The sequence below is a fragment of the Indicator indicator genome, chromosome 10 (assembly GCF_027791375.1).
Source record: "Indicator indicator isolate 239-I01 chromosome 10, UM_Iind_1.1, whole genome shotgun sequence".
In the NCBI taxonomy this organism is placed as follows: domain Eukaryota; kingdom Metazoa; phylum Chordata; class Aves; order Piciformes; family Indicatoridae; genus Indicator; species Indicator indicator.
In genome coordinates, this window is record NC_072019.1 from 18,345,354 (window position 1) to 18,371,901 (window position 26,548).

The following is a 26,548-nucleotide window of genomic DNA, read 5'->3' on the forward strand; positions in this document are numbered from 1 at the left end:
TTCCCTGCTCCACAAACATAGAATCTAACTCAGGGAAGAAAGGAGATGTTGCCTCCTGACAGTTCTTCGCTGTGCTGTATCTTGCTGCTCTGCTTTCAGTTGTGCCTGGAGGCTATAGCAGAGGCTTGCAGAATCTAACGGGAAGCTTGTTCGTACCAAACGGTTGGTGTTTGACAAAGCCCATCAGCACAGGATGCTGAGTCCTCCGTGTGCACCTCAGGGTTCTTTGCCTTTTTATTGCATGAAGTCCACCATGATGTCACAGCTCTGCTATTGATCAGTGTGAAATGGTGGTACGTGCTGACTGGGCAGAAGGCAACGCTGCTGCTGTTCCCTCATTAGGATGTATAATTACGGAGGGAGCTGTAAAAACGCACTTCAAGCAGGAAGGTGTTAGACAAACGCTTGGGGATGTCACTCTGAGGGCAGTTCTTATGTAGATAAGTCACTTCTGGCTGTTGACCCCCTCCTGTTGTGTGCTGGGATGGAATTAATGGGCACATGTCACCCCTGGGCTGAGCGGCAGAAGGTGTATGCTTAGTATTCCAGTGCCTGTGCTCAGCTAACACACTGTAAATATCTATGTTTTGGGGCTGGTTCTGCTTAAATCTGTGATTTGAAAGGCTGGTCATCAAAGGAGGCTGAAGTCTGCATGCCTTGACCAAGAGGTTTTTGGTTGATGCTGGAGGCAGAGTTATGTGTGATGTGGCAGGGCTTTACATGTCTGTTTCCTGATAACCTCATGCTTCTTACAGCTTTTATCACAGCCTTCACCATCAGCAGCAACCACAGCTAGCTGCAGTGGCTACCACACCAGGAATGCTTATCGAGGGCCATTGTGCTCTTATCCAGGTCTTCAATAATACATGGCATTGATTTTTGCTGTGTGAATACTCTATGGTGTTTACACTGCCCCAAATAATTCAGCAGGGTAAACAGATAGTATTCTTTGGAAGCAAAGTCAATATTAACTGCGTTCAGGAGAGCATTTGCTATCTCTCTTTGATGGAAAGCAACCTTTCTCTTGCCTGTTTTTAGAAGGGGCTGTAATTTCTGCAGAGTAGGACTCTCTCAGAATGCTGGTCAGATACTTTGTCCCCTGGGGCTGTCTTGGGGATACAAGATATTGTCTATCAGCAATTTTTGCAGGCAGTAAATTCTGCTGCTGCAAGTGCCTTTAACTGTTTTCTGGGACTGTGGCCATTCACAGCTTCAGTTCAAAGGTGGAAGCCTTCCATTATTTATCTAGTTGACCTTCTGGAGCAATTTGTGGGTGTGTTTGTGCAAAATGACTACTAGAATTGACTTTTGTAGGGTAAACTAAATGGAAATTCTGTGGTGAAGGTTGCAAATGGCTCCTGTGTCATGCTGCTTCCCATTGACTGATAGGACAAGAGGGAATGGCCTCAAGTTGTGCCGGGGGAGGTATGGGTTGGACATTAGGAAAAATTTCTTCACGAAAAAGGTTGTCAAGTCCTGGAACAGGCTGCCTAGGGAAGTGGTGGAGTCACCATCCCTGGAGGGGTTTCAAAACCACGTAGATGTGGTTCTGAGGGGCATGGTATAGTGATAGCCTGGCAGTGCTGGGTTAATAGTTGGACTTAATGATCTTAGAGAATTTTTCCATCCAAAATACTTCTATGATTCTTTGCATCAAGTGGAGATAGCAGGGTACTGCCAACTTAAATATTCTTTGACTCAGCTGAACACCTCCAAGTTGCAGACTTGTTGATGTGACCATATATTGAAATCTGCCCATCAACAGGGAGGCCAAAGCTGCACCTGCAACTTTGCACACAGAGGCTTTGTGCTGGTGGTGTTCTGTCCTGCACCTGCTATTTTTAATAACTGTGGCTGAGGAAGTTGCTACATGGGGGTGCCCTTTGGAGCAATGAGCAGAAAGGTCCTTCATGTACCTATTGCTGGGTGGGTGAACTGCCAAATGGGTGTTGTGGATCATGGCATGGTGAAGACTTGGTCTTTTTTTCTGGAGAGGTTGGGATCTAGCAGGTGGCCAGAGTGCTGCTTCTCTCATCCTGAGACTATCCCTCTGTGAGGGTTTTTTGTTGTTGTTTAGCACATCATTAAACAAAGAAAAAACACAGGATGAAACAGCTTCTGCTTAAATAGACCCTGACATCATCATACATATGCAGAGCTCCTGAAGAACTGGCAGGCCAGAAGTGGAGGGAGCCTCCGGGCAGAATATGAATGCCTTGATTTTCTAGCCCCCTGAGCAGCAGTGAAGAGGGCCACTAGGACCAGCCAGTGGAGATTGAGATATAATTGCTTGCCTAGAGCAGAAACATATTTCTGTACACCAGCTGAATATCAATGAGGGCAGAAGGAAGGAAGGTATCAAACAGAATTGCAGGCAGGAGGGAAAGGAGGATAAGTGATTAAAGGAAGGGACTCAGAGGCCAGGGCTGAAGACAATAGGCTAGTTCCTATTAGAGCATTTTACCAGGGAGTGATTTCAGGGTTTAATGAATTTTTGCAGGAGCTGAATGTGTTGCAGAGCCAGTTGGTGAGAGAGTGAGGAGGAGCGAAGGCAAGTAGTGTGACCCCAGATGCCCCTGAAATGGCCCCTGCAGAGAGGGGCAGGAAAAGGGAGCTGAGGCCAGGGTAATCTAACTAAAAAGCAAGCACATCCTTTTGAGGTTGATGAGGTTAATGCCTCAAGATTTCTTACTTGGGCCATTTTCTTCCCAGTACTCTTCCTTTCCATATCTGCACACAACAACCTTTAAGGCAATTTAGTTTTTTTTAAGCGGCATGAACCTTTGAAATCACCTTCCTATGTAATTGCCAACTCAGGGTAGAGTTTCGTTAGCTCCTTATGTAGCTTGAAATAATAGTGAGAGGCCAGATTGTCCCAGTGGTGTCTGGAGAACTCTGAAGGAACACCCAGCAGTGCTGCTTCGCTGCCCTGTAGTGCATAGCTGATGGCAAGGATGTACCCAAAGGCATGGCAATGGATGGTGCTGTCAGCACTGCATTCTCCATGTCTGCTCCATGAAGATGTGGCATAAGACTCAGTTTATTTAAATTATATCTTTAAGGGAAAAAACCCCAAGTGCAGCAAGACCTAACCTTCAAACCCCAGTAGGAAGCATACAGCCTTGCAGGGTAGTATGGAGCATTTTAGGTGCTTTGAAAGCACTTAAATCATTAACTGCCTCTGAATGATCATTTAGGATCTGGTGGTGGGAGCTACACATGGTGATCTAATGTGCGACAAAGAGCTCAGGCTGAGTCACTGAATGTCAGCCTCTGGCTTTTCTTCCTGAAATAACATACTGGATGGAGGCTTTGGAGGAGCTGATAGGGCTCTGCCATAAGGTTTCATTCTCCCCTAATTGCTAAGCTCCAAAAACCTCACTTTGTCCTGTTTTGTGGGCAGCTGCACTTCAAAAACGGATGGGAGAGGTGGTTTCAAAGCAGCAGCATTAATGAACATGGGCATCTGAGCCCCATGTTCTGCAGGGCTCCTGTGCCTGCTCCTGGGTGACGTCATGGCTCTCTGCAGCCCCAGTGATGAGCAATGCGATGCTAGACCTGTCCTTGGATACAGCTGAGCCTGGGGACGATGCTCGGAGCCTTCCAACCTTGAACAAAGCAAGGAAGCTAGTCAAACCTGGGAGCTGCAGCAGATCCTGGGCTCCTTCTCCCTCCACCAGTGGGAAGCTTCAGTGCAGACAGGCTTTGCTGCGTAAGTGGCTTTAATAGGTTTGCTTTAGGGGATGTGCTTTGAAAGGAGAATGAGTGTGTGTGTTTGACCTATATCCTGCACATCATGTCCAGGAAGCCTGAAGGGTGTGATGGGAGGCATGTCCTCTTACACAGTGCCTCTCGTTTTCACCTCCATTAATTTTATCAGATTGCTGCGTTACATTCATATTGCAATTGTTAGAAAGAAGGCAAATGGCCCTGTTGCTCTCACTGCAACCAGCTTCGGGGAGTCTGTTGTTTTAAAGCCATGTATATGTAGAAACCAATATTGTCACTTAGTGTGGCACCGGGTTTGCACTGAAAACGTGATGGCTTTTTTGTGCTAGAAGTCTTACTGGCTTTGTTAGGAAGAATCAGGGAGTGAACCATTGCAGTGGCTGCACAGAAGGGAGGAAAGACTCCTGGTAGCAGCTAGATGCAGAGTGTCTCAGCCTCGCAACACATCACAATGTATTTTGGTTTTATGGATGTTATGCTAATTAAAAGCAAACAGAATTATCAGATCTGTTTGGTTTTACCCAGCCAACTGATGTGGGGAAATTCAGCTGAATTGAGAGCAGTCTAACTTTTTTTTTTTTGATGAAATAGGAAACAGCTTGGTTGCAAAAACATATCCCCAGTCCCATGTGTCACTAAGAGGAGCATTTCAGTACCTGAAGGGGACCTACAAGAAGGTTGGGAAGGAACTTTTTACAAGGGCTTGTAGTGATGAGAGGGAATGGCTTTAAGTTTGAGGAGGGCAGATTCAGAGTGGATATGAGGAAGAAATTCTTTACAGTGAGGGTGGTGAGACACTTGAACAGGTTGCCCAGGGAAGCTGTGGATGCCCCCTCCTTGGAAGTGTTCAAGGCCAGGTTGGAAGAGGCATTGATCAGCCTGGTCTAGTGGAAAATGTCCCTGCTCATGGCAGGGGATTTGAAACTTATCTTTGAGGTCCCTTCCAACCTAAACTGTTCTATGAATCTGTTTCAAACTCTGTATTGAGCCCTTTTCAGGACTTACACCTACAGATTAATGTACTCCCTTCCTTTTGCTTGTTTTCCCCTGCCACCACAACCTCTGAAGTGGCCGGTGGAAATCCCTGTCCTGCCCATCTTCTTTCAGGCTTTTGGTGTGTTAATTTGCAGTTTTTTAATGTTTACACAAACTAAGATGTTTTCTGACAAATCCCTCCTCCCTAATCCACTGTCCCCCTTGCTTTTCCTTTTGTACAAGCCTGTGTCCTTGGTGAAGAATGGCCCTCAGCTTCCACCTGCTGTTCAAAGTCAGAATGGCAGCTCTGCCATGAGCTTCCAGAAACAACAATCCCAGTTGGAATTTCATTCCCAAGATGAAAGTGGGATTTAAATGACAATATAAAGCTGGTCCTGGTAAAGCTTTTGATTTTGTTCAAGTTAGCATGAACTTCAGAGAATTTTGAATAAAATATATTTTACTTTCACGGATCCAATCAGCCAGTTTGTTCTAACACAGTCTGCTCTAAGTTGCACTGAAGTATGCTGTTCTTCTCTTTTCTAGCTAAAAACCACAGTGACACCCAAGTGTTCTTCTACCTGTGGATTATCTTCTACTTCATCAGCTCGTGCTATACCCTCATTTGGGACCTGAAGATGGACTGGGGTCTCTTTGACAAAAATGCTGGTGAAAATACCTTTCTTCGAGAAGGAATTGTCTACCCTCAGAAAGTGCGTATGCAGCCTGCTCTTGCATTAGAGAAGGCTTTTAATCTTTGAACAGAACTTGCTGAGCTTAGAGCATGTTTCACTTGGCCACTGGTGCTTCTGAATGCTGAGACAAGGGGCAATGGATATAAACTACAGCACAGGAGTAGTTCTGTAAGAGTGCTGGAGCACTGCAACAGGCTACCCAGAGAGGCTGTGGAGTCTCCTTCTCTGGAGATTTTCAAGACTCACCTGGATGTGATCGTGTGTGACCTGCACTGGATTATATGGCTGTATGGTCCTGCTCTGGCAGAGGGGTTGGACTCGATGAGCTCTGGAGGTCCCTTCCATCCCCTAACATGCTGTGATCTTATGGGCTGGGATTTTCTAGCAGTAGAGCTCATTTGTTTCAAAGAGGTCATTTCGTACTGTTCCTTTCACTAGTGGTTGAGTTGCAAGTAAGTTCCCGAGGTCTGTCTTCTATGCAGGACATACATGATGAGCTGTCCTGTTTGTCTTTCTTGTTCTTCAGGCATACTATTATTGTGCCATTGTAGAAGATGTGATCCTGCGTTTTGCGTGGACCATCCAGATCTCTCTCACCTCCATACAAATCTTTCCTTATGCTGATGACATCATTTCTACTGTATTTGCCCCACTGGAGGTGTTCCGGTAAGGCTGCTTGACTCAACAGTTCATCTTGCTTTTATGTTTTATTACTTGTGTAATATCAGCATGCTGGGAAGTGCCTTGCTTCTTGGACATGGAAGATGCCAGTCCTTGACATGGAAGCCTAGGTCTAACAGAAACACCTAAACCAAACAGGGTGCTAAGTGAAGAAAGCTGGAGAAGACTTCGCAGCAGTGTGAGGCTGGGTTCTTCATGCTGCATTTGCAGCTTCCTCTGAACCTAGACCTAATCATGAGAGGTTTGTTATTACTAAATTTCTTCTTAAAATTTCCAACTTTCCATGCAGCTGTTTGAGAGTACTGCAGGTGATCCTAAGGGCCTTATGAAAGGAGAGTTGGGTCTTGCCACCAGTGCAGATTCCCAGATGAAATTTCACTTGGTTCTGAGGTTTACAGTTGTTCTCAAATCTCTACTGCTTTTCCAAACACTAATTTGGATTCTTCATCATCAGAATCTGCAAGGTTTCATGGCTCTCTATACACTTCTATGGCCTGTAGTTGGAGACCCACCCTCACAGCTTCTTGATGTGACTAAAAGCCCTTGAAACTGAACCTCACACATGTACATGGTGGACGTTACTGGACCTCACTCATTGTACATGGTGGAGGTTGTCTTCTGCTTCTAGTGCCTGCTGCCTTCATCACTGGGATAAGGAATAAGCCTGACAGATCTGTTGCTCTCCAGAGATTTGGGAAGATGTTGCAGCCAGTGTTGCTGTTAGTCAGTGCCTGCTGCTCCGTATTCCCAGCATGTTCTCAGGGGCATTTTGATCAGTGAGAAGAGTCAGTGGTATCCAAGGGCGCGTACCTGTGCTCTGCCAAGCACAGGCAATGCCCATAAATTGGAATCAGATTGGCAATTTTCACTTTTTCTCCGCCCAGGCGATTTGTGTGGAACTTCTTCCGTCTGGAGAATGAACACCTGAACAACTGCGGTGAGTTCCGTGCTGTGAGGGACATCTCCGTGGCACCGCTGAACGCCGATGACCTGACGCTCCTGGACCAGATGATGGACCAGGAAGATGGTGTGCGGAACCGCCGCAAGAACAAACAGTGGAAGCGCAGCCAGAGCGTCTCCTTGCGCAGACCTCGTCTGGCTTCACAGTATGTTGTGCCTCTCCTCTGCCACAACAAACCACATCTTGTGTTGGAGCCTCATGGTAGCCATTCGTGGACCAGATGATCATGTGAAGATCTCGACCAAATTAGTTGTTCAAAGGGAGAGCAGGGCCAATTAGTAAACAAATGTGCCGCTGCTGGGGGACTGATCCATCAGATGGGGTTCTGGTAAACCACCGGACAAGGAAGTTGCATTTACAAGGCTTCCTTCCTGCAAAAATAGCTTGTAGCAGTTGCCAGAGGTTATAAATTAAGAGAACCTCTCTTCCAGTTTTGCAACTGGCCTTTCACAGGCTTCAGACCACCCCAAGATTTCACCTATCCTTTGGTTAGAGCTTCATGTGTAAAACCAGACTACTTCCTCTCTCAAATCTAAACTCATGCTTTTTCTTCTTTCCACCCATCATCTTTGCACCCTAAATGTTTGCCCACCTTGCACCCCAGCCCCTGACCCTGCTGACTGTGTCTTCACTGCAGTGCCTGTGCTCTGAGCATCCAGTGTCCCAGGCACTGCTGCTGCCCCAGCAGCACAGCTGCAGAGCCCTGCCCTTTGGCCAGGGGAAAAGCCTGGGCTCCCTGGGGATGCTGAAGTGCAGTGGGTCAGGAGCATTGTGCAATCCCTGTGGCACATCCCCCTGTTGCATCACTGCATGGGAGGGGTGGATGGGAGGAGAAGGAGTCCCATGGCTGTCATGTCCAAGGGTGTGCTCTGGCCTGAACCACAGCCCTTGGGCCACGCTTGTCTCATATCCTTGTTGGCTCAGAGTACACGGATATGACCAACACCAACAATCTTCATATGGCCACTAGATACTGAAAAACTTTGTGCAGAAAGGATGTGGGCCAAATGCTGGTTGAATTCCCTACACCACATCTGTTTACCCCTCAGACACACAGCAAACAATGTCATGCAAACAGCAGGTCAACGGAGGTGGTTCTGCCCCTCTGCTCTCATAGGACCCCATCTGGCGTACTGCATTTAGTCCTGGAGCTCCCAGCATAAGAGGGACATCTGACAGTTAGAGCATGTCCAGAGGAGGGCCATCAAGATGATCAGAGGGCTGGAGCACCTCCCCTATGGGGACAGGCTGCTAGAGTTGGGGTTGTTCAACCTGGAGAAGAGAAGGCTCCAGGGAGATCTTACAGCAGCCTTCCAGTGCCTGAAAGGGGTACTACAACAAAGCTGGGAAGGGACTTTTTAGAAGAGCCTGTAGTGATAGGATGAGGGGAAGTGGACTGAGGCTGTAAGAGGGTAGACTTAGACTGGATATTAGGAAGAAATTCCTTACAGTGAAGGTGGTGAGACACTGGAACAGGTTGTCCAGAGAAGCTGGGGGTGCACCCTCCCTGGAAGTATTTGAGCCCAGGTTGGATAGGGGTTTTGAGCACCTTTGTCTAGTGGAAGGTGTCAGCTCTACCCAGTGGGAAACTATTTCAGCACAGGCAGCAGATGGTTAACTCACAGAATCCCTTCTGATGGAAAAGACATTTAAGATCATGGAGTCCAACTGTTACCTAACTACCAAGGCTGGTGCTAACCCATGTCCCTCAGCACCACATCTCCACCTCTTTCAAATACCTCCAGGGATGGGGATTCAGCCACCTGCCTGGGGAGCCTGTTCCAGTGTTTGACAATCCTTTCAGTGAAGAAGTTTCTTCTAATATCCAATCTAAACTTCCCCTGGTGCAACCATACAGTGAGGGTGGTGAGACACTGGAACGTGTTGCACAGGGAGGTCATGGATGCCCCCTCCCAGGAAATGTTCAAGGCCAAGCTGGATGAGGCCTTGAGCAACCTGGGCTAGTGGAAGGTGTCTCTGCCTATGGCAAGGGGGTGTTGGAGCTAGATGATCTTTAAGGTCCCTTCCAGCCCAAACCATTCTATGATTCTATGTCAAGCCTATAGCAGAAGAAGCTGCTGTAGCTCTGTGCAGCCTGATACAGTCTGAGCAGGAACACTCCTTTGGGTCTGCAGCCCCTGCTGCAGCAGGAATTCTGTGCAGAGAGGTGGATGCATGTGTCACATCCTGCAGTGTCGCAGCCATCCCTGGCGTGGGCAATGCCATGGAAGGAGGACGCTGAGGGACAGCGGGGGCTCTGCTGTTCCCAGTGAGAGTGGGAGAGTGTGAAATGATTCCAGTAGCCTGCTTATTCCCTCTCTGTAGGAAAGACTTTGTTCCCTCCAAATGCACTGCAGTTTTGCAGTCTGTGTGTAGTAATGGAAATGTCTTCTCCCCAGTGAGTGTTTTCTGTTTGTGTTTTTTTCCAGGTCCAAGGCTTCTGACACTAAGGTGTTGATAGAGGACCTTGCGAATGAAGTGAACACATGAGATGGCCACGGTCTCTTATTCCTCATCCTTTGTTTTCTCATTCTGTTCCCCTCTTCCCCAAGTAACCTGATCTCTGGTACAGTTCCAGCTGATGACAACAGGAGAAAACACTGAACACATTTTCCGAGCTCTTCCAGACCAGATCCTATGGACTCCAACAAGCTCACTGTGTTTCGTTTCTTTTCTTCTGGGTTAATTTTAATGTTCTATTTAAAAAAAAAAAAAAAAACTTAAAAAAAATAAAATATTTTACTTTGTTTTGCCAATAAAGAGGACAGTTCAGGAAAGAAGGATTGTTTACAGTCTCAACAAGGACATACAAACCTGTCTGGATTAACGAAGCATCCTAGGGACTCCCTCACGGGACAGTGCTGAGAGCACACTCAGTTTCTGCTTGGCCCGGTTTTGACTGGTTGAAACCGGACTTAAGTTTTTAAATCTGATTATTTTAATCTGTTTGTTTGTTTGTTTCAGTGGTTTGTTGTTTGTTTGGGGTTTGTTTTTTGTTTTTCTTCATATCCAGCGCTGAGGCACTGGCTGCACTTGCAGGGAAAGTGCACTTAGAGCAGTATCTTCATTCATGAAGCTACTTTTTAATTTGATGTACCTTTTCTTATAATTTTTTTTAAATATGATGTATCTGTTGCATATAGTTCTCACTTTATTTATGAAACTCAACAACCATATGAGAGTGATTTTGAGTCCTGTGCAATGAAGGTTGGAATGGTAAAACAAAGCCGGGAATGTAGATCTAGATGGGGTTATGCCCTGCAGATAGCCCTCTTATGAGACAACTTGCACCTCTGTTTACCTTTTCTCTCTCTCTCTCTTTCTTTTTGATTTGATTTTATTTTAAACCAAAGTTTCTCTTTCTGATATTTTTAGTTGCTGCTACTGCTTGTGGACATGTCTCTTGTGCCGGTTCAAGGCCAACGTTCCATGCAGCTGTGTGAAAGTAGTGCAGGTGATCTTAAGGCCCTTTTGAAAGGACAGCTGGGTCCTACCACCAGTGCAAAAAGCTGGGTGAACAAAGGCTTCGGAACTTCCTTTTCCAGATCAAAAAGTGTTTTGTCAAAGCCTTAATAACCTTTAGATGGTGTGAGGGCATCCTGTACCAAGCAGGGAACTTTTCTGGTGTTCTCCTTTAGCCTAGCGCAGCAGAAGGTGGGACAAGCCGAGGAGGTGATGGTTCCTGGAGGTGGGGAATGAGTAGGCAGGGGTTCTGTTGTGGTGGTGTGTTGGAGAGATGTCTGGGAGCATGGAACAGAAATGTGTTGTGCCCACCTGGCGGGGAAGGGGAAGTTGAAAACAGGTCTCCTTGTGGCTTCTGGTTTGGCAAGAGGCCTGTGTCAGGAGTGATCCCAGTGTGCTGCCCTGTGGCTTGGTGGGTGGCCATGCCCCATGCCTTGTCTCACTAACCCAGTTTGGGAAGTGAAATGCTGTTAAACAGACTGGGGTAATGGGCACCCATATTGCTGAGCAAATTACGTTGGAGGAGCAGTGCTAACTCCATGGTCTTGTTGCTTGTCTCTCTGGGGGCCCCCAGAGTCCTGCTGTCCCTCCCCTGGCAGCTCCCTGGTCTCTTTCAGCAGTATTGGTGAGCAAGGGGAGCTGGAGCTGACCCTTGCAGCCAGCACTGGTGCCAGTGGGTCAGCTTGGCATGGCTAAAGGCCCTGGGAGTGCCACCTTCCCCTCTGTCTGGCCTGTGGGCAGCCACAGTGTTCTGACAGGACTGCAAGGATAGGGTGGAACTCTCAAAGTAGGATCCTCAGCAGTGATGTCTGTCTGGTAGGTCACCTCTAGTTCGGGTGATGGAACTGCAGGAATCTCTGCTCAATTGCTGTTTGGTAGTTTGTTTTTTTTTTAATGAGCTGACAGCTTGGTTTCTCACACAGCCAGTATGTTGCATTTTCTCAGTTTGCTTGCTGTGCCTCTTGCCCAGAGGAACTGAAGAAGGAAACATTGTTCTCTTCATTTAACTGGAAATGGATGAAAATTCAGTGGTGGTGAACCCATGCTCTGTGCCAGGCTGAGGGCAACCCTGCAAGCCTGTAACTACCTACGCTTCTCCAATGTGCTCTCCACTTACAAACGCTGACAGACCTGCTAGGAGATGCCTCTGCTCTGTCAGTGGTGCATGTGGTGGTATGGCTGGTGTGGTGGTGGTTCTCCTCCTTGCATCTTCTACCGCCTTGGGCTGCTCTGGGGTTGTGTTGTCCATCCATGTGGTGCCCAGGAGCCTGTTTCCCCATAAGTAACCCCCTCAGCTCTGTTGTTTGTACTTAAATGGAGGGTTTCTGTTTGTATGGAAGTGGAGGCTGAGATACAAAACCTCTTTCCTAATTGCTGTTGCAGCAGTTGTTGCTGTGTCCAAACCTTGCCAAGGTGTCCCCAGCGACAGCCATGGGAGACGAGTGAAGCTTGTGCTTACCTGGGGTGGTTTAGAGAAGGGCGACTACCCCAGGGGGACAATCCAAACTAAACCAGTGGTATTACTGAAGCAAGTGGTTCTTCATCAAAAGGAGCAGAGCTGTACTGGTAATTCTGCCTTTCAGAGGGAAGAGAAAATACAGAGAGTTATGTTAAAGTGATGCCCATCCCCTGGGAGCACTCTGCCTTCCTCAGCCAGGCTGGGGAGAGCAGGGCATGGCTGGGTGGTCTGCATCTCACCTACACTATCCAACCATCCATTTCCCAACCTAGCAGGAAGGGACAGACTGCAAGTAATTAAATTCTTATTCAGTAATTTACCCCCATCCTTATGGGAAGCAAGAATTCAGTCTGCTCTGCTGCCTGCTCTGCTCTTTCCCTTCTTCTTTTCTTTTTTTTTTTTTTTCCCTCCATGTTGGCAGGAGAAAATAAGAAAGAAAGGGAGAGGGGAGAAGAAAAAGCGGAGGTGGAGTGCTACAGCTAACAAACATCTCCTAAAATAAAACATGGTCCCTTTTGGCATTGGAGATGCTCTCTAAGGGGAAGTAGTCCAAATTCCCAGAGGCATGGCTTTGAAAAAGGCTCCCTGGGCTGCGCCAGCCTGTTCCCTCCCTCCCAGAGATTTCTGAGAAATCAGGCGTGCAGATTCCTCCCAAGAGCCAGCGCCAAAGCCGGGATGGCTCCGTGTCTACAAGAACATCTGGCTAATAAAGGGAGACATAACGAAGCCAAGCAGATGGTGAGAGAAAATCTCTCCATTGCTCCTTGGGAGCAGCTGGAATGAGTGGAGTGGGGACAGCCCTGGGGTGGCTTCATCTTATCAGCAGGTTTAGCCAGTGGGTGCTTAGAAATGCTCCTGGAGGGAGAGCAAAGGGAGCAGAGTTAAAAGGAGCTGAGTTGGGGTTTTATCCAGTGCTGTACTTGTTGGGATGTATCTGGATGGAAAGTGGAAGCTGAGAAAGGTCTGTAGTCTGGCCTCTGTGAAGCACTGCTGGCTTCCACGTGTTGAGCAGTTTGGTGCAGAGGTGATGGCTGCATGCAGCTCCAAGGATGGTATGGAAACTCCTTTTCTCTGGAAACCCTTGTAGATCATCCCGTCTAAGAGGAGGAGATGCCACAGTGTGGCTGGAGACTTCTGGAGGTTGCCTTTGAACTCCTCTGTGCTAACTCGCTGCTGCTTTCCATCCTTCCTGCTCTTCCAGGGATTTTTGGGTTGCACAGGGTTAGGATTTGCAGTGTCCGGAGTTCATTTGCTAGCTGGAGTTCCCTTCATGATTTTGCCACAGTGTCACCAGGAATGCCAGGTCTCCCTGCGTGGGGAAAGCAGTGCTGTGGGTGAGCAGTGTGGCAGCTTTGGGCTTTACAGGCTTGGTTCACAGGAGCAGAAGCTGCTCCGTCCACAGGGGACTGATGCTGTCCCACCATGTCTTACATGAAATGTGCTTGCAGCACTTGTGCTGTGGCCTGCATGTATCAAATAAGCTCCTACCTCTCAAATCCAGGTGCATTCCCAAAATTGGCTTGTCCTGCACCTTTCCCTGCCCTGCTCCTAGCCCTTCTTGTTCTGTCAGTGTCTGTGCTGTGTGTGCAAATCCACAGGGTCTGCAGGGTGCAGGGGGATGACCAACAGCAGATCATCAGCATGAAATTCCTGAGGAGGAAGAAATATCTTGTGGAGCAGAGCTGGAGCCTGCTGCTCTGACTTCCCTAATAACTCCTTGTACTGCTTGGTCCAGCTCAGCTGCTGCAGCTGTGTGCAAGGCAGAGAGGAAAAGCACAGTCCTGGTTCAGGAGATTGCAAATCCCTAGGGATTTACTGTGGATCTTCCAAGGAATAAGGCAGATACAGAGAAAAGCCTTCGAGCTTTGCCCATGTTTTGAACAGCTGAGTGAATTTGGCCTTATCCTGCCAGGATGCTACTGTGTCCTGCTCACCGTAACAGGGTGCAGCCCAGGCTTTTGGGGATTCATGGCCCCCATGTTGGGCCATCATGCTGGGACATGCCCTGGGAATGGGGCATTGCTTGACTCTCCCTGAGAACACAAAACCCCCTTTGCTCACGTACGGCATCCCAGCTCCGTGTCTGCCCTCCTCTCCTCCACCATTCTGCTTTGCACTTGCAGGAGGAAGATGATCTTCTGCCTTAAGCATTTGTTGGGTCTTTTTAATTGACACTTTTATTCCAGAAGGTGATAGGATTGTTTTGTCTCCTTGGAAAAGAGGGGCTGAGGCCCCTGGGGGAAGAGAGCAAAAATCCCTATCTTAACTCAGCAGCAGTCATGGTTGGGCATGGTGGCTGTCAGCTCATCACACCTTGCCTCCTTTCACATGATGCCATCCCAAATACTGCCCTTGGGACGATGTGTAGACCCACCACCACCACTGTGGGGTTGGACTGGTGTGTCAGCATCTCTCAGGGGCTTCAGTGCCTGCTGCAGCATCCTGGCTGCAAGAGAAATTCCAGTTTTATAGGGGGAGGAGGAGAAAGGGATGGTAAGAGTGGATGTGCCCAGATGCTGATGCCTCAGCTCCCTTCCCGTTGAGAGTCAGCTATGCTGTGGTGGATGAGAGGCACCAACCCCACCTGCGCCTCCTGGCCTGACAGTCCTTCAAGTTCTAGAAACCAAATCATAAACTCCTTGCTCCAGAAGAGAAATTGGGCAACCTGGTAAAACATGATGACCTCTCTGTCCCATAGGTCCTCCTGGCAAAGGGTTGGCATTTGGAAGGGGCCCAGGGTGGAAAGACCAAAGTTTCCCCCAGGTCCTGCTGCTGCCTTCCTCTCCCTTTCCCTGCTGTGTTGGTCTGAATGATCTTTCTATGAAGCCCTGTAGATGTCAAAAGTAATTATGGAGTGTGATTAGTCCTCTGTGGGTGCTTTCTTTCTTTCCTCCTCCTTTCTCTTTTGCTATCCCCTTCTCCACTCTTCTTTTTTGGCTAAGTGGAAAAGGTGAGGTCAAAGACTTGCCGCTTGCTTGGACTCATGATGTGTCTGTGACTACGCTATTAGCTGTCTCCTCTTTCCTCCCCAAATGGATATCATTTTTGAAGTGTGGAATACCCTTCTTGATAAGTAGGCTTAAAAAAAAAAAAAGAAACTACTACTAATAATGCACAATGTGATGCTGTTTCATAGTTTCTAGGTGGTTGTATAAAGCAAAGTTACTGTGATTGTGTTTTTCAAAGGAAAAAGTGATTGGTTACGAAATCTGTCCTTTTTTTCATTATTACAAGCTCTTTGTTTTCCAGTGATCTGATGGCTCTTTTGTCCCCGGTCTGTGTCTCTTTTTTCCCCATGTCCCACCCCTGGTGCTGCACCCATCCATGAGGCATTTGCTTCCACCCATTTGTAAAGATGCTGCTCTTGTGCCCTTGGGAGCTGTGGGCTGTCACTGGTGGCTTGAGGTGCTTGGAGGAGGGAAATTTGTTGGAGGTGGGCAGGAGAGATTCATGAGAAGGTGCCCAGGGCTCAAAGCCAACATGCCAGGGGATGATGTTGGAGGAAACCTCCTGCCCAGACTGTGCTGGACTACCTAAAGACTCTCGGTCCTTCTGGGAGCCTTTGGTTGCTTTCTCCAGCTTGTCTGCTCCAAGGTGTTGTCCTGCCTTCACGGTAGGGTGACCAGAGGCTGAGCAGCCTAGGTCTGGGTTGTCTAGGGTCTGTGCTTTCATTTTCCTCTCTTAAATCTCTTCATCGTCTCTTGCAATCAGTCTAACTCCAGAAGAGAGCCCAGCGCCTTGAAATCACTCTAAGCCTGTTGCTGCTCACGCCAGCCGCTTCCCCGGAGGTTTAATCCTGGCTGCAGCTCCCTGCCTGTGCTGCCTGGCTAGTGACAGGAGCCCAGCTGCCCTTGTTTTGGCACCTCACCGGGCCATTTGTCCTCAGCTTGATGGGGACAGCATCTCCCAGGCACGTTTCACCTGGGCAGAGGAGCCGGGATCCTTCTCCAGGATGGCACGGAGGTAAGGATGGGTGCTGGCATCGCAGGGGAGGTTGGAACCCAGGGCTGGGGTACAGGGTGAGGAGGGTCTCTTTTGTCCTGGGCTCTCCCACCCAAACCTGCCAGCCATCTCGTCCTGCCTGGGAGCAGCCAGGGGACGATGCTCCATCTGTTCCACATGAAGCAAGGCGTCATGCCTTCTGCTGGCCAGCCCCCCAGGCACGGCCAGCCCCCGTGAGGAAGAAAGAGCTCGGGTTTGGCCGTGCTAGGCACCCTGGGGACACCGGGGGTGGTGGGGGACGTTTTAAGAAGATAAAAGTGATTTCTTGCTGCTCCTGTTGGTGGGGGCCATCGCGGCTGGAGCCGGGAGGATTAAAATAATTTCATAATCCTGGTGATTTCCTTTTGATCGGGATTATGAAACCAATCACGAATATCAAAAGCTGCAGCTTAAAGCGGCAGCCGGCATGGGGCCGGGATGCCCATGGCTCCCGCAGTACCCCTCCTGCCCCCAGGGGACGGCAGCCCCGGCGCTTCCAGGTAAGCACTGCCCACCCGGGGGCCCTCATCCTGCACCAAGAGTCTGGGGGGAGTGTCTCGAGGGAGGGAGGGCAGGAAGTTTTGGTGTTTGGGGAGTGGGTACATGTTGTACACTGGATTTAGTGGTGATGCTCTGTGGAGGCATCAGGCTTGGTCTGCACCATCCTAATGCCCGAAGGTGTTTAGTTGGTTCTGGCTTGCCGAGGCGTCCAGGCAGGATTTGGCCTCCGGAAAAGCAGGAAAATTCAGTATGTCTGCAACGTACGATGCTCGCAGGAGGATGCCTAAAGCCGGCTTTGCCGCGGGGCTGAAGGCTGGTAAACACCCCCACCTTGGCGGGACCATCCTTTGGGGCTTCCTGTGGCCCCAGCCAGAGCCCTTTGGCACCCAGCACCCTGGAGCGAGGTGTTCCCCGCCTCGGCAGTCACGGTGAGGTGGGCTGCCTGTGCGCTTCGCTCGCCTCCCGAGCCCACAGCCCAGACAAAGGACATTCCTGAGGGACGGCCAAGGCGGACGGGCTTCCCTTCATCCTCCCGTCGGATCCCCTCCATCCAGGCGAGGGGTCCCCTTGGTCCCCGAACATAACACATGGCCACGATGGCGTCATCACCCTTTGGGGCCGGCCAGCCAGCGCGGGGGGAGGCAGCTTGGCTCCGGGGCTAGAGCAGGATTTGGCCGGGCGCCCGTTGTGGGGTGCGCGCTTCAGGGGCGCGCGTTGGAGGAGGAGGAGGCCTGGGCAGGAGGCAGGGCTGGCCACGGCCCCACAGCCCAGCCAAGCGGCTGGGCTCAGGCTCACTAAAGGGGCTGGGATTTGCTGGTTTGTCCTCTTTTTTTATTTTTTTTTTCTTCTTAATTTTTTCCCCTCCCTGCTTCCTTCCCTTCCGCTTTCTTCTCCTTCTACCCAGCCCTCTCCCGATGCTGCTCCGGGGGTAAGAACAGCCCTCGCCTCCTGTCCGCGGCCCCAGCGAGGGGCTGCGGTGAGCTGGGGGGTGATGGGGCCCCGGGGATCTTCCTGCAGCCCCCACCACGGGGGAGGCTCCTGCACGGGTAACCGTGGGGCCAGGATGCTGGCGGCGGGGTGCAGGAGTGCAGCGGGAGCGGGAGGCCGGTGCAGGATGAGTGACACGTGTAACACTGGGGCCAGGGAGGGGCGGGGGGCTGCTGGCTGTCTGGTGGCACCTTCAGCGAGTTGCAGCCAGGAGGGATTTGTGTTCTGGGAAGCTTTGGGGCCCTGATTTGACTCAGAAAGTGGCAGTTCCCTTTGGGACAACTTATGAAGTGCCCCAGGGCACCTAAAACAGCATGAGGCCGGCACCCACGCTCCTGCTCAGACCGTGGACACATATTTTGGGGAACCACTACACCCTCCTTTCCCCTCCTTGCTCTAGAGCACTGCCAGTGCGACGTGAGTGCTCTGGCTGGATGGGTGACCTCATCTTGTCCTCACACCACAGCTGGCATTGCACGTGTTTGCCCCTTGGGTGCCCGCATCACCGTGTCTGCTGACTGCTGAGCCTCGGGCAGGCAGGAGCGATGCTGGTGGCAGGAAGCACCAGGGTGAGAGTGTGAGGAGGAGGGTAAGAGCATCGAGGGAGCTCACCCACCCTCCCCTTGGTGTTCTCCCCACAGGGTCCATGGAGGGGGGCTCTCCTGCTGAGGCACGGCGGGTGCTGCGGCCCCCGAAGCAGCACAGCCAGAGCAGCAGCCGAACCTCTGGCCAGCCAGAGCACCTCGAGGCCACCCATGGACCCCATGCCATTCTGGAGAGCAAGGTCAAGGCATTGAAGGAGAAGAGGGGAGGTGGCCGACCAGGGACCCCCACAGCCACCCCTGAGCGTTCCTCACCCAAGAAGCCCCGTGCCCGGCGGGGGAAGCTGGGGGTGGATGCGGCAGTGGTGGAGCCGCGGACTCAGCTCTGCACCTACCTGACAGATGGGCTGCTGGATGGTGAGGAGCCTGTGGCTAGCAGCCCCTCAGCCCCCAGTGTCAGCACCCCAGGGCTCTGGCGGGTGCCAGCACCCAAGGGAGATGTGCTGGGAGGCACCAAGCTCTCCCTGGATGAAGGCATTGGATCCCAGGTCTCTACCTCCCTTCATGCGAGATCCACTCTGGAAGAAAATGCACGAACCCCACCACGGGACAGAAGGGTTCCCTCAGTGTCCCCCACCACGGTGGGGGGCTGGGAAAGGCTCTCTCTGTCTGAGCGGGTTGAAAGGAACCGGCGGCTTCTGCAGGAGGTGCTGGGCCTCACTGTGCCTGGTGAGTATTTTGGGCATGTGGAGGCTTTCAGCATAGCCAAAGGGGAATGGAAAGAAAAAGCTCTGGGGTGAAGGAGGGGGTCTTGGTGCCATTCTCTGGCCTCTCATGTGCTTCTGGTTCACCCACCATGGCTGCCTCATCTCCCATGGCTGCTGCATCCCCTTCGCAGGCAGCTGTGGGAGATGCCTACAAGCAAAATGGGCACTTCTTCACCAGGATGCTCTGAGTGCTGCCATTCCCTTTCTGTGTCCTGGTGTGGAATGTCACTCTTAAAACCAAGAACAAGAATTCTACTTTCTAGGGTACTTGAAGCTGCAAATAGGAAAATTTCTTCCCCAAAAAGGTTGTCAGTCCCTGGAACAAGCTGCCCAGGGCAGTGGTGGAGTCCCCATCTCTATAGGGGACCTGGCAGTGCTGAGTTAACAGTTGGCGAGCTGAAACACCTCTGCTAGCCAGAACGATTTTATTATTGTATTATACCATAAAAGGGAATTAATTTCTCCTTTGAAAGGCTCTGTCCTAATGACCCCCCGATTCCCATTCCTGCAGGCACATCCCACACTGGGTACTGTGTCCTTCTCCTCTGGGGTCTCTCCAGAGCTGATTAGCTGTGATAGCCCTGAAATAGGTGTTCATGAGGGGTATTGGGCTGCTATCAAGAGGGTAAGGTGAGGGGCTGCAGTCCATCCAGGCTGATGCTTTTCCCTGTCCTGCATTTCAGAGGTACCAGCAAGTGATGGGGACTGGGATTCGGGAGTCTCACTGCAGGATGCTGAGGGCTGCAGGTAGGTCAGTCCCAGCATGGCAAGAATGGACATTTCCCTCTTTCCCCCCTAGTTTAAATGCACCCCATGAAGTAGTATTGGGGCTCAGCAGGCATCTGGCAGCTGCCTCCCAATGTGGCATCCAGGAAGGGGATAGGCTCTGGCAAAGCTTCACTGAGAGCAGGGCAGGAGGGTTAGGCTGAGCAGAATGTCCATGTGATGTTTGTGCATGGGGATCCCCACCAGGACCCCAGGGTGAGGGGGGAGCTGGGGAGCAGGACGAGACAGAAATTTGCTCCAAGTGCTTAAGAGGATCAAGGCAGCAGGCCTGTGTAATCTTGTTGGACTAATGATAAACATTGGAGGTACAGACTGAAAATATGGAGGTGCAGCTGGCAGGTGTGCTGGGCAGCAGCATAGAAGGGTGGGGAACAGAGATGGAGGTTTAGGGGCTGCATGGGGGAAGCAAATGAGTAGGGAAGACCCCCTTGGATTGAGGTTATGGTTCTGCTCTGCTCTGGTAGTTGGGTTTGGTCGGTGATTGCCAGCTACAAGGCAGATCCTGGGATGTTGTGCTCCCTGTGAGCACAGGCAGCCAAAACCTGGAGGGACACCCCATGGTGCTGCAGGGGAGGCTTTCCTGGGGGCTAGCATGCTCCCACTCTCCTGCTGCAAAAAGGTTAAGGCCAGGCTCCCCAAAGTGACTGCCTGAGCTGATTATTTTAATCAGGGGGATTAGGGCCCTGGCCAATGGGGAAGGCAGCACTGGGACAGGACTCTGCCCTCCCATAGCCAGCACATCCCCAGCCCTGCAGTGGGTAGCACTGAGGGGCTAGGAGATGAAGGGGAAAACCCCCAGCAAGAAAAGGAAGACAGCTGGGTCGGGGGGGGTCATCCCAAACCTACCTGTGCTCACATTACTGTGGGATTTACACAGTGTCTGCCTCAGTTTCCCCAACCACCTCTGGGATGCCCATGGTCAAAATGCTGCCTCATGTGAGCCAGTGCCTGAGCTGTGTGGATGCTGAGCCCTCCTCTCAGAGCATCACCAGTGTCGGATGCAAGGTGCTCCTTCTACCTGGCACTGGGGACAGTGGGTGGTACGGAGGCTCCCACCCAGCTGCCCCGCAGTGTGGCAGCCAGCCCGCCCGTGAATGGAGGCCAAACCCCGTTTTCTCCAGGCAGAGCAGCCGCCTCGTCACTGCTAAACCACCTCTAATCCCTGTTATTTTTTCCTAATCCCACTGCCTGCTGCGGGGCCACAGGGCCTTTGTCCCTGGGCAGGAGCTCGAGCTGAGCCCGCGGCACGAGCAGGCCAAGCAGCTGCTGCAGCGCGCCCGCATGAAGGCTCGCACGAACCCCCTGCGCGCCAGCCACGACATCCTCCTGCTCTCCACCGCTGTCCCGCACCCCAGGTCAGTGCCAGCCCTGCAGGGACACATTCTGTCTCTCTCTGCTGCTGCCATGATGCTCTGAGGGGGTGCGGGGTGTGTGGATTTGGTGCGTGAGTGCAGAGCCAGGGTCCAACCTGGTAGGTGCAGCATTGTAGCCTTGCGTGAGCAGCTCTCTGCTGGCAGCAGCATCCCCCTGCCCGGGGCAAGCGTGAAGTCATTGCAGTGTAATATTTGAGGGTGGTTAATTGTGTTTTATGATGATGGGGAGGCACTGGGAGACTTGGGGCTCCCACTGCAAGAAGGACATTGAGGTGATGAAGCAGGCCCAGAGAAGGGCAATGAAGCTGGTGAAAGGTCTGGAGAACAGGTCTGGTGAGAAGTAGCTGAGGGAACTGGGGCTGTTTAGTCTGGAGGAGGCTGAGGGGGCACCCTTTTTGCTCTCTACGACTCCTGGGAGGAGGTTGGAGGTGCGTGTTGGTCTCTTCTCCCAAGTTGCAAGTGGTAGGACAAGAGGAAATGGCCTCAAGTTGCACCACGGAAGGTTTTGATTGGATATTAGGAACAATTTCTTTGTGAAGAGTGGTCAGGCTGGCCAGGAAGGTGGTGGTGCCACCATCCCTGCAGGTGTTCAAAAGAAGTTTAGACATGTCACTTCAGGACGTAGTCGTGGTGGTGTTGGGTTGATGGTTGGACTCAATGATCTTAGACGTCTTTTCCAACCAAAACAATTCCATGATTCATGGTGTGCTCCCAGCTGGCTGGGAGGGTTGAGTTCCCCTGCTGGTGGGGAGTGCCTCGGTGCTGGAAGGCTGTAGCGAAGCAGTTGCTCTCTGTGTGTGCTGGGTCATATGCAGTTCAGTGTTCCCAGGCCGATTAATCATCATCCAAAGGTGATGGAGGTCGGGCTGGGGCAGCGAGGCGTTGCCACTGCCTCTTGTGATTTCAGCTACAGGCAGCCCAAGGCTGGAGGGGAACAGGGACATATGCTGCAGTGGAGCATTGGGTGGACTTTTCTTCTGGGTTTCCCTGCTCCTGCCCTGCTTTTCTGAGGGAATTGGGCAGCCCTTACAGCTGGTCCGTGTCCGTCTGTCCGTCCCTGTGACAGGGAACCCAGCGGGAGGCTGAGCATCGCCCCGCGGGACGGCGGGAGCCTGAGTGACTCATCGAGCGGGGAGTCGAGCTGCGACCGGCCACGGCGGCCACGGGGCCCCTCTCCATCCCGCGTCCGCTTCGAGGACGAGTCGGCCCGGGACGCTGAGGTGCGGTACCTGGAACGGCTGCAGCTGCGCCACCGGCGGGCGCTGGGCTCAGTGTTCTCCTCACCGGAGACGGCCGGCGGTGGGCAGCCAGGGGACAGGGCCAGCCAGCCCAAAGCCTGGAGCAGTGACCTTGTGGCTGGGGGCAAGTGTAGTGCCTGTGGCTCCTTCCTTGGTGCCAGCACCAGCCGAGTCACGGACACGCCGGCAAACACCAACGAGGCTGAAAGTAGCCCTGCAGCAAAAGGAAGCATCCCAGGGGATAGTGAGGGGCCAAGTCCTGCTCGTCCAGAGCCCAAAATCAGGGCTCTGGGCCCCCACGGGTCCCCGCTGTGGATCCTCCCCTCCCGGCAGCGCATCCATACCGAGAAGATCAAGGAGACCTACATCGGGGATGTCACCTACATCGACGAAGTGGACTCAGCCCTGGAGAGCACTGACACCTCTGATGGCTGCCGGACAGACAGTGAGGAGGCAGGACCTCACAGCCCCCACCCACGGGGGCACCAGAACCCCCGGGCTCGTGGGCACAGGGCCCCCAGTGTTGTCCCTCACACGGAGGCACGAGCTGGGAAGGGGACGTGTGTGGTCAGTACTGGCCCCCGCACAGGAGACAGGGACTCAGGTAGTGCCACAAGCCAGGTGGGGGCTGTTTCACCACCACCACCAGGGACAACCAGCAGCAGGGAGGATGGGGACCCCCACCAGCGTTCAGGGGGCAGCAAGGGGGTGGGAAGCACCCCTCATGCCCCACAGCAGACCAGTGAGACCTCAAAACCCTCCTCACAGCTGGGGCCTGCCACCCCCATGCTAGTCACCCACCTCCCTATGCCCCCTCCCACCAAAAAGGCCTGCTCCCAGGTGCCTTGCAGGAAAGCCCTCTTCTCCAGTGGCAGCTGGGCATCAAGCCAAGCCCAAGACCCAGAGCCCAATGGTGAGAGTGCTGCCTCCTGCCAGCCTGGGGGCACAACAGGGCCAGGGGAGCGGCGGGGTCCCTGCAGCCCCAGGTGGCTCCCAAGGAGCCCCCTCCGTGCCTTGTCCACCAACAACTGCAACAATACCCATGGGCAGGACCCCTCAGAGATGGACAGAGGTAAGAGATCCATACATGGGGGTGCCTGGGGGATCAGCAGGTCCCCACTGAGGCAGGGACGTCATTATCTTGCTGTGGTTATAGATGCACCATCACATCCCACCTCACAACCCCAGGAGGCTGCTCGTCCCCCTGGGAAAGTTGCTGGAATGCCTGGAGCACATCACTCGGCCGGGAGTGCAGCACATGGGTGAGTGAGAGCAAGAAGCTACCAACGTCCTGCGGTCTTCTGTGAGTGCTGTATCCCCAGGTTGTGGAGTTTCCCTGGAAAGATGGGACTTTCAAGACCCATCTGGATGTGTTCCTGTGTGACCTGTCCTAGGTGATCCTGCTATGGCAGCAGGGTTGGACTCAATGATCTTTGGAGGTCCCTTCCAACCCCAACCATTTTATGATTCTATGATCCCTGAACATCCCTCCTTGGCACAGCAGGAAGCTGTCAAGGTATCCCAAAGGGATCCAGTGATTCCAAAATCACAATATGGGGGTGAAAATTTCACCCGTGGGTTCGAGTGGGTTTGGGGGAGCTGTGTTTCACCCTGCATCTGGTGCTATCAAGGGTGCTGCAGCACATGTGATGGTGAGTGTCCTTGGGGCTCTTTAGCTCAGTGCCAAATTCTTGCCTTTTGGGGAAAATCACCTACAAAATGCTGCCAGCTGGAGGACTTCCTTGGGGTTCACCAAACATCAATCTGCTGGCTCTGTGCACAGGCACAGCATGTCTCAGCCTGGCAGGAAGGTTTGGAGGTAGTGCTGAGTCTTTGGGGCTCCTTGGCAGGATGTGATCCCTTCAGGCAGAGAGAGCAGGGGAGGTCTGAAAGCTTAAACCTCTGAAATGATGGGGAAAATGGGTAGGGAGCCCTTCAGGACAATTTGGCTCATGAAACCATCCCTTGAGCATGCTGGGAGGTGGCTATCTCACCGTGCACCCTGATTTCAGCATGCTGCAGCTCTCCAGGCTGCGCAGCTGGGTGCAGGATGTACCCCCAGCACTGAGGCAGCTGCAGGTTCTGTTCTTCCACAGGCACATGGGGGATGACCATCGTCCCCCCGCATCCAGGGAGCCGGGGCAGCCAGCCAGCCGCAAGAGCAGCAGCGCTTCAGCCTCGGGGCTGAAGAAGCTGCTGTGCAGCCTGAGCCAGAGCACCAAGCAGCGCCTGGGCCGCTTTCGCTGCTACAGCATGGAGCAGCTCCCGGCCCCCGACGCCACCCCTCCGGATGGCCCCAGCATGAAGAAGTCACCCTCCCTGCAGTCCCTGCGGCTGGTGAGCTTGAAATATCACCTCATGAAGGGGATATCTGTGGGGAGCCAGGGTGTCGTTCAGGAGGACGGCTGCTGGGCTGGGGGAAACATTCCTGAACATGGCTTTATGGCTCCAGTGGTCCCAGGGTGGGGTGTGGGCACATGCCCATCCAAATCTGCTGGGATTGAAAGCCCAAAGCCAAATTGAGAGCAGCCCTGTGGAGGGGGTGCTTGGGAGTGCTGGTGGGTGCAGGGCTCAGAAGCCAACCGTGTCCTGGGCTGATCCCCAGCACTGTGGGCAGCAGGTGGAGGGAGGGGATTCTCCCTCTCTGCTCCACTCTGCTGAGAGTGGTGGGACCAGCTCTGGAGTCCTCAGCACAGGAAGAGGCATGGACCTCTTGGAACAGGGCCAGAGGAGGCCACAGAAATTATCTGAGAGCTGGAACCCCTCTGCTGTGAGGACAGGGCGAGAGAGCTGGGATTGTTCAGCCTGGGGAGACCTTCTGGTGACTTTCGGTACTTAAAGGGAGAACGCTGGAGAGGGACTGTTTTACAAGGGCATGTAGTGACAGGAAGAGAGTAGTAGCTTTCAACTGAAAGAGGGTAGATTTAGATAAGGTGTAAGGAATAAATTATTTACTGTGAAGGCAGTGAGATATTGGAACAAGTTGCCTCGAGAAACTGTGGATGCCCCAACCCTGGAAGTGTTCAAGGCCAGGTTGCGTGGGGCTTTTTGCAGCCTGGTCTAGTGAAGGGTGTCCCTGCCCATGGCAGGGGGACTGGAACTAAACGATCTTTAAGGTTCCTTCCAACCCAAGCCATTCTATAAAATGGAGAGTGGAAGGAGAAATGAAGAGATGTGGGGGAGTGGAAGAACAGATTTGGGGAGGGGAGATAAGAGTAATTTGGTTTGGGATCATGGCTTTTATGTCCCAGTCAACTGAACAGCAAGATGCCTTCCTGAGCAGCAGGATGCATCCTGGTCTGGAGTGAGAGACACTGGCTTATCCCTCCTTAGTTGTAGTTTGCAGAGGGTTCCAGTGAGGGACAAAGTGGGTTGGGACACCCCCTCCTCCCTTGGCATGCTACTGGGTGAAGGGCTGTGGTGCTGCTCAGTGTTCATGGTTGTCCCCCTCTCAATAGGGTGTGGGTTGTTTTTTTTTTTGTTGTTGTTGTTCCCAGGTGTCACCCTTTTGCCAGTCCCAAAAGACCACCTCTGTCCAGAACCTGCACCCCCTCCTGGGCAAGGGATCCCGTGCCAGTGCCTACCTCCTGCCACAGACCACAGCTGACAGGTAGGATGGGGCCCAGTATGTTCATGGGCAGGCTGTTTTGGGGTGCACTGCTACATGTAGTGGCTCAGCATAGCTGGGAAGCCCAGCAGCATCCAGGGGTCCTCACTCACTCTGCCTCCCCTCCTACCCCAGGAAGGGGGGCTCGGGGCCACGGCGCTCACTGAGTGTGGAGGACATTGGGGCGCCGGGCAGGCTGCGTGCAGTGGGACGTGTGGTGGAAGTCTTCCCCGATGGCACCAGCCAGCTGGAGCTGCAGCGACCCCCCAGCGGCACCTTTGGGTTCTGTGTCACCTCTGGGAACGGCCGGCCTGACACAGGTACAATGGAGGTGTCCCACTGCATCACCTGAACCCCATGGGAGGGATTGCACGTCCCCTCTGCGACAGCTCTCATCGCTCCCCAGGAGTCAGCATGGGCATGGGTCAAGTGGGCTGCTCCATCCCTGCTGGGTCCCAGAGGGTGATAGTGCACAAGGGCATGCTGCTACATGTGGCTTAGGCTACGCACAGTTCCTTGCCTTGGGACACAAAGCCTGTCCCAAAGGCCACTTATAGTGCTGCCCCCCTGTGGGGTGCAGGGTGGGGAACTTTCCTGTCCCTCTCCACAGGTGTCTACGTGCAGGAGATGGCAGACGCTGGCACGGCCAAGCTGTACGCAGGGCTCCTGGGCATTGGAGACGAGATCCTGCAAGTCAACGGCGTGGCTGTCTCGGGGCTGGGGCTGGCCCGCATCCAGGAGCTGCTGCTCCAGGCGGACTCCTTGTCCCTCCGCGTGCTCAGGCACCGGCCTGCACCACGGTAG

The 26,548-nt window shown here is 52.5% G+C and overlaps 2 protein-coding genes across 3 annotated transcripts in view; both read left to right on the forward strand.

The window, feature by feature from the left end:
* XPR1 (xenotropic and polytropic retrovirus receptor 1) overlaps positions 1-9,716 on the forward strand; it is a 121,758-nt gene extending 112,042 nt beyond the window's left edge. The window contains exons 11-15 of one of the 2 annotated variants that reach the window (XM_054384488.1): positions 2,504-2,509; positions 5,251-5,417; positions 5,926-6,065; positions 6,965-7,186; positions 9,471-9,716. In XM_054384488.1, the coding sequence (XP_054240463.1) occupies positions 2,504-2,509; positions 5,251-5,417; positions 5,926-6,065; positions 6,965-7,186; positions 9,471-9,531 (596 nt within the window). In that variant the 3' untranslated portion in view covers positions 9,532-9,716. The remainder of the gene's footprint in view (positions 1-2,503; positions 2,510-5,250; positions 5,418-5,925; positions 6,066-6,964; positions 7,187-9,470) is intronic. The other variant, XM_054384486.1, reaches the window with a different exon arrangement.
* A 2,921-nt stretch (positions 9,717-12,637) lies between these two features.
* KIAA1614 (KIAA1614 ortholog) lies at positions 12,638-26,548 on the forward strand. Its single transcript, XM_054384534.1, is given in 11 exon segments — positions 12,638-12,700; positions 15,429-15,641; positions 15,643-15,925; positions 18,073-18,702; positions 19,424-19,487; positions 20,732-20,881; positions 21,966-23,399; positions 24,270-24,474; positions 25,635-25,747; positions 25,880-26,064; positions 26,355-26,548. Coding segments are annotated over 11 exon segments (3,534 nt in total).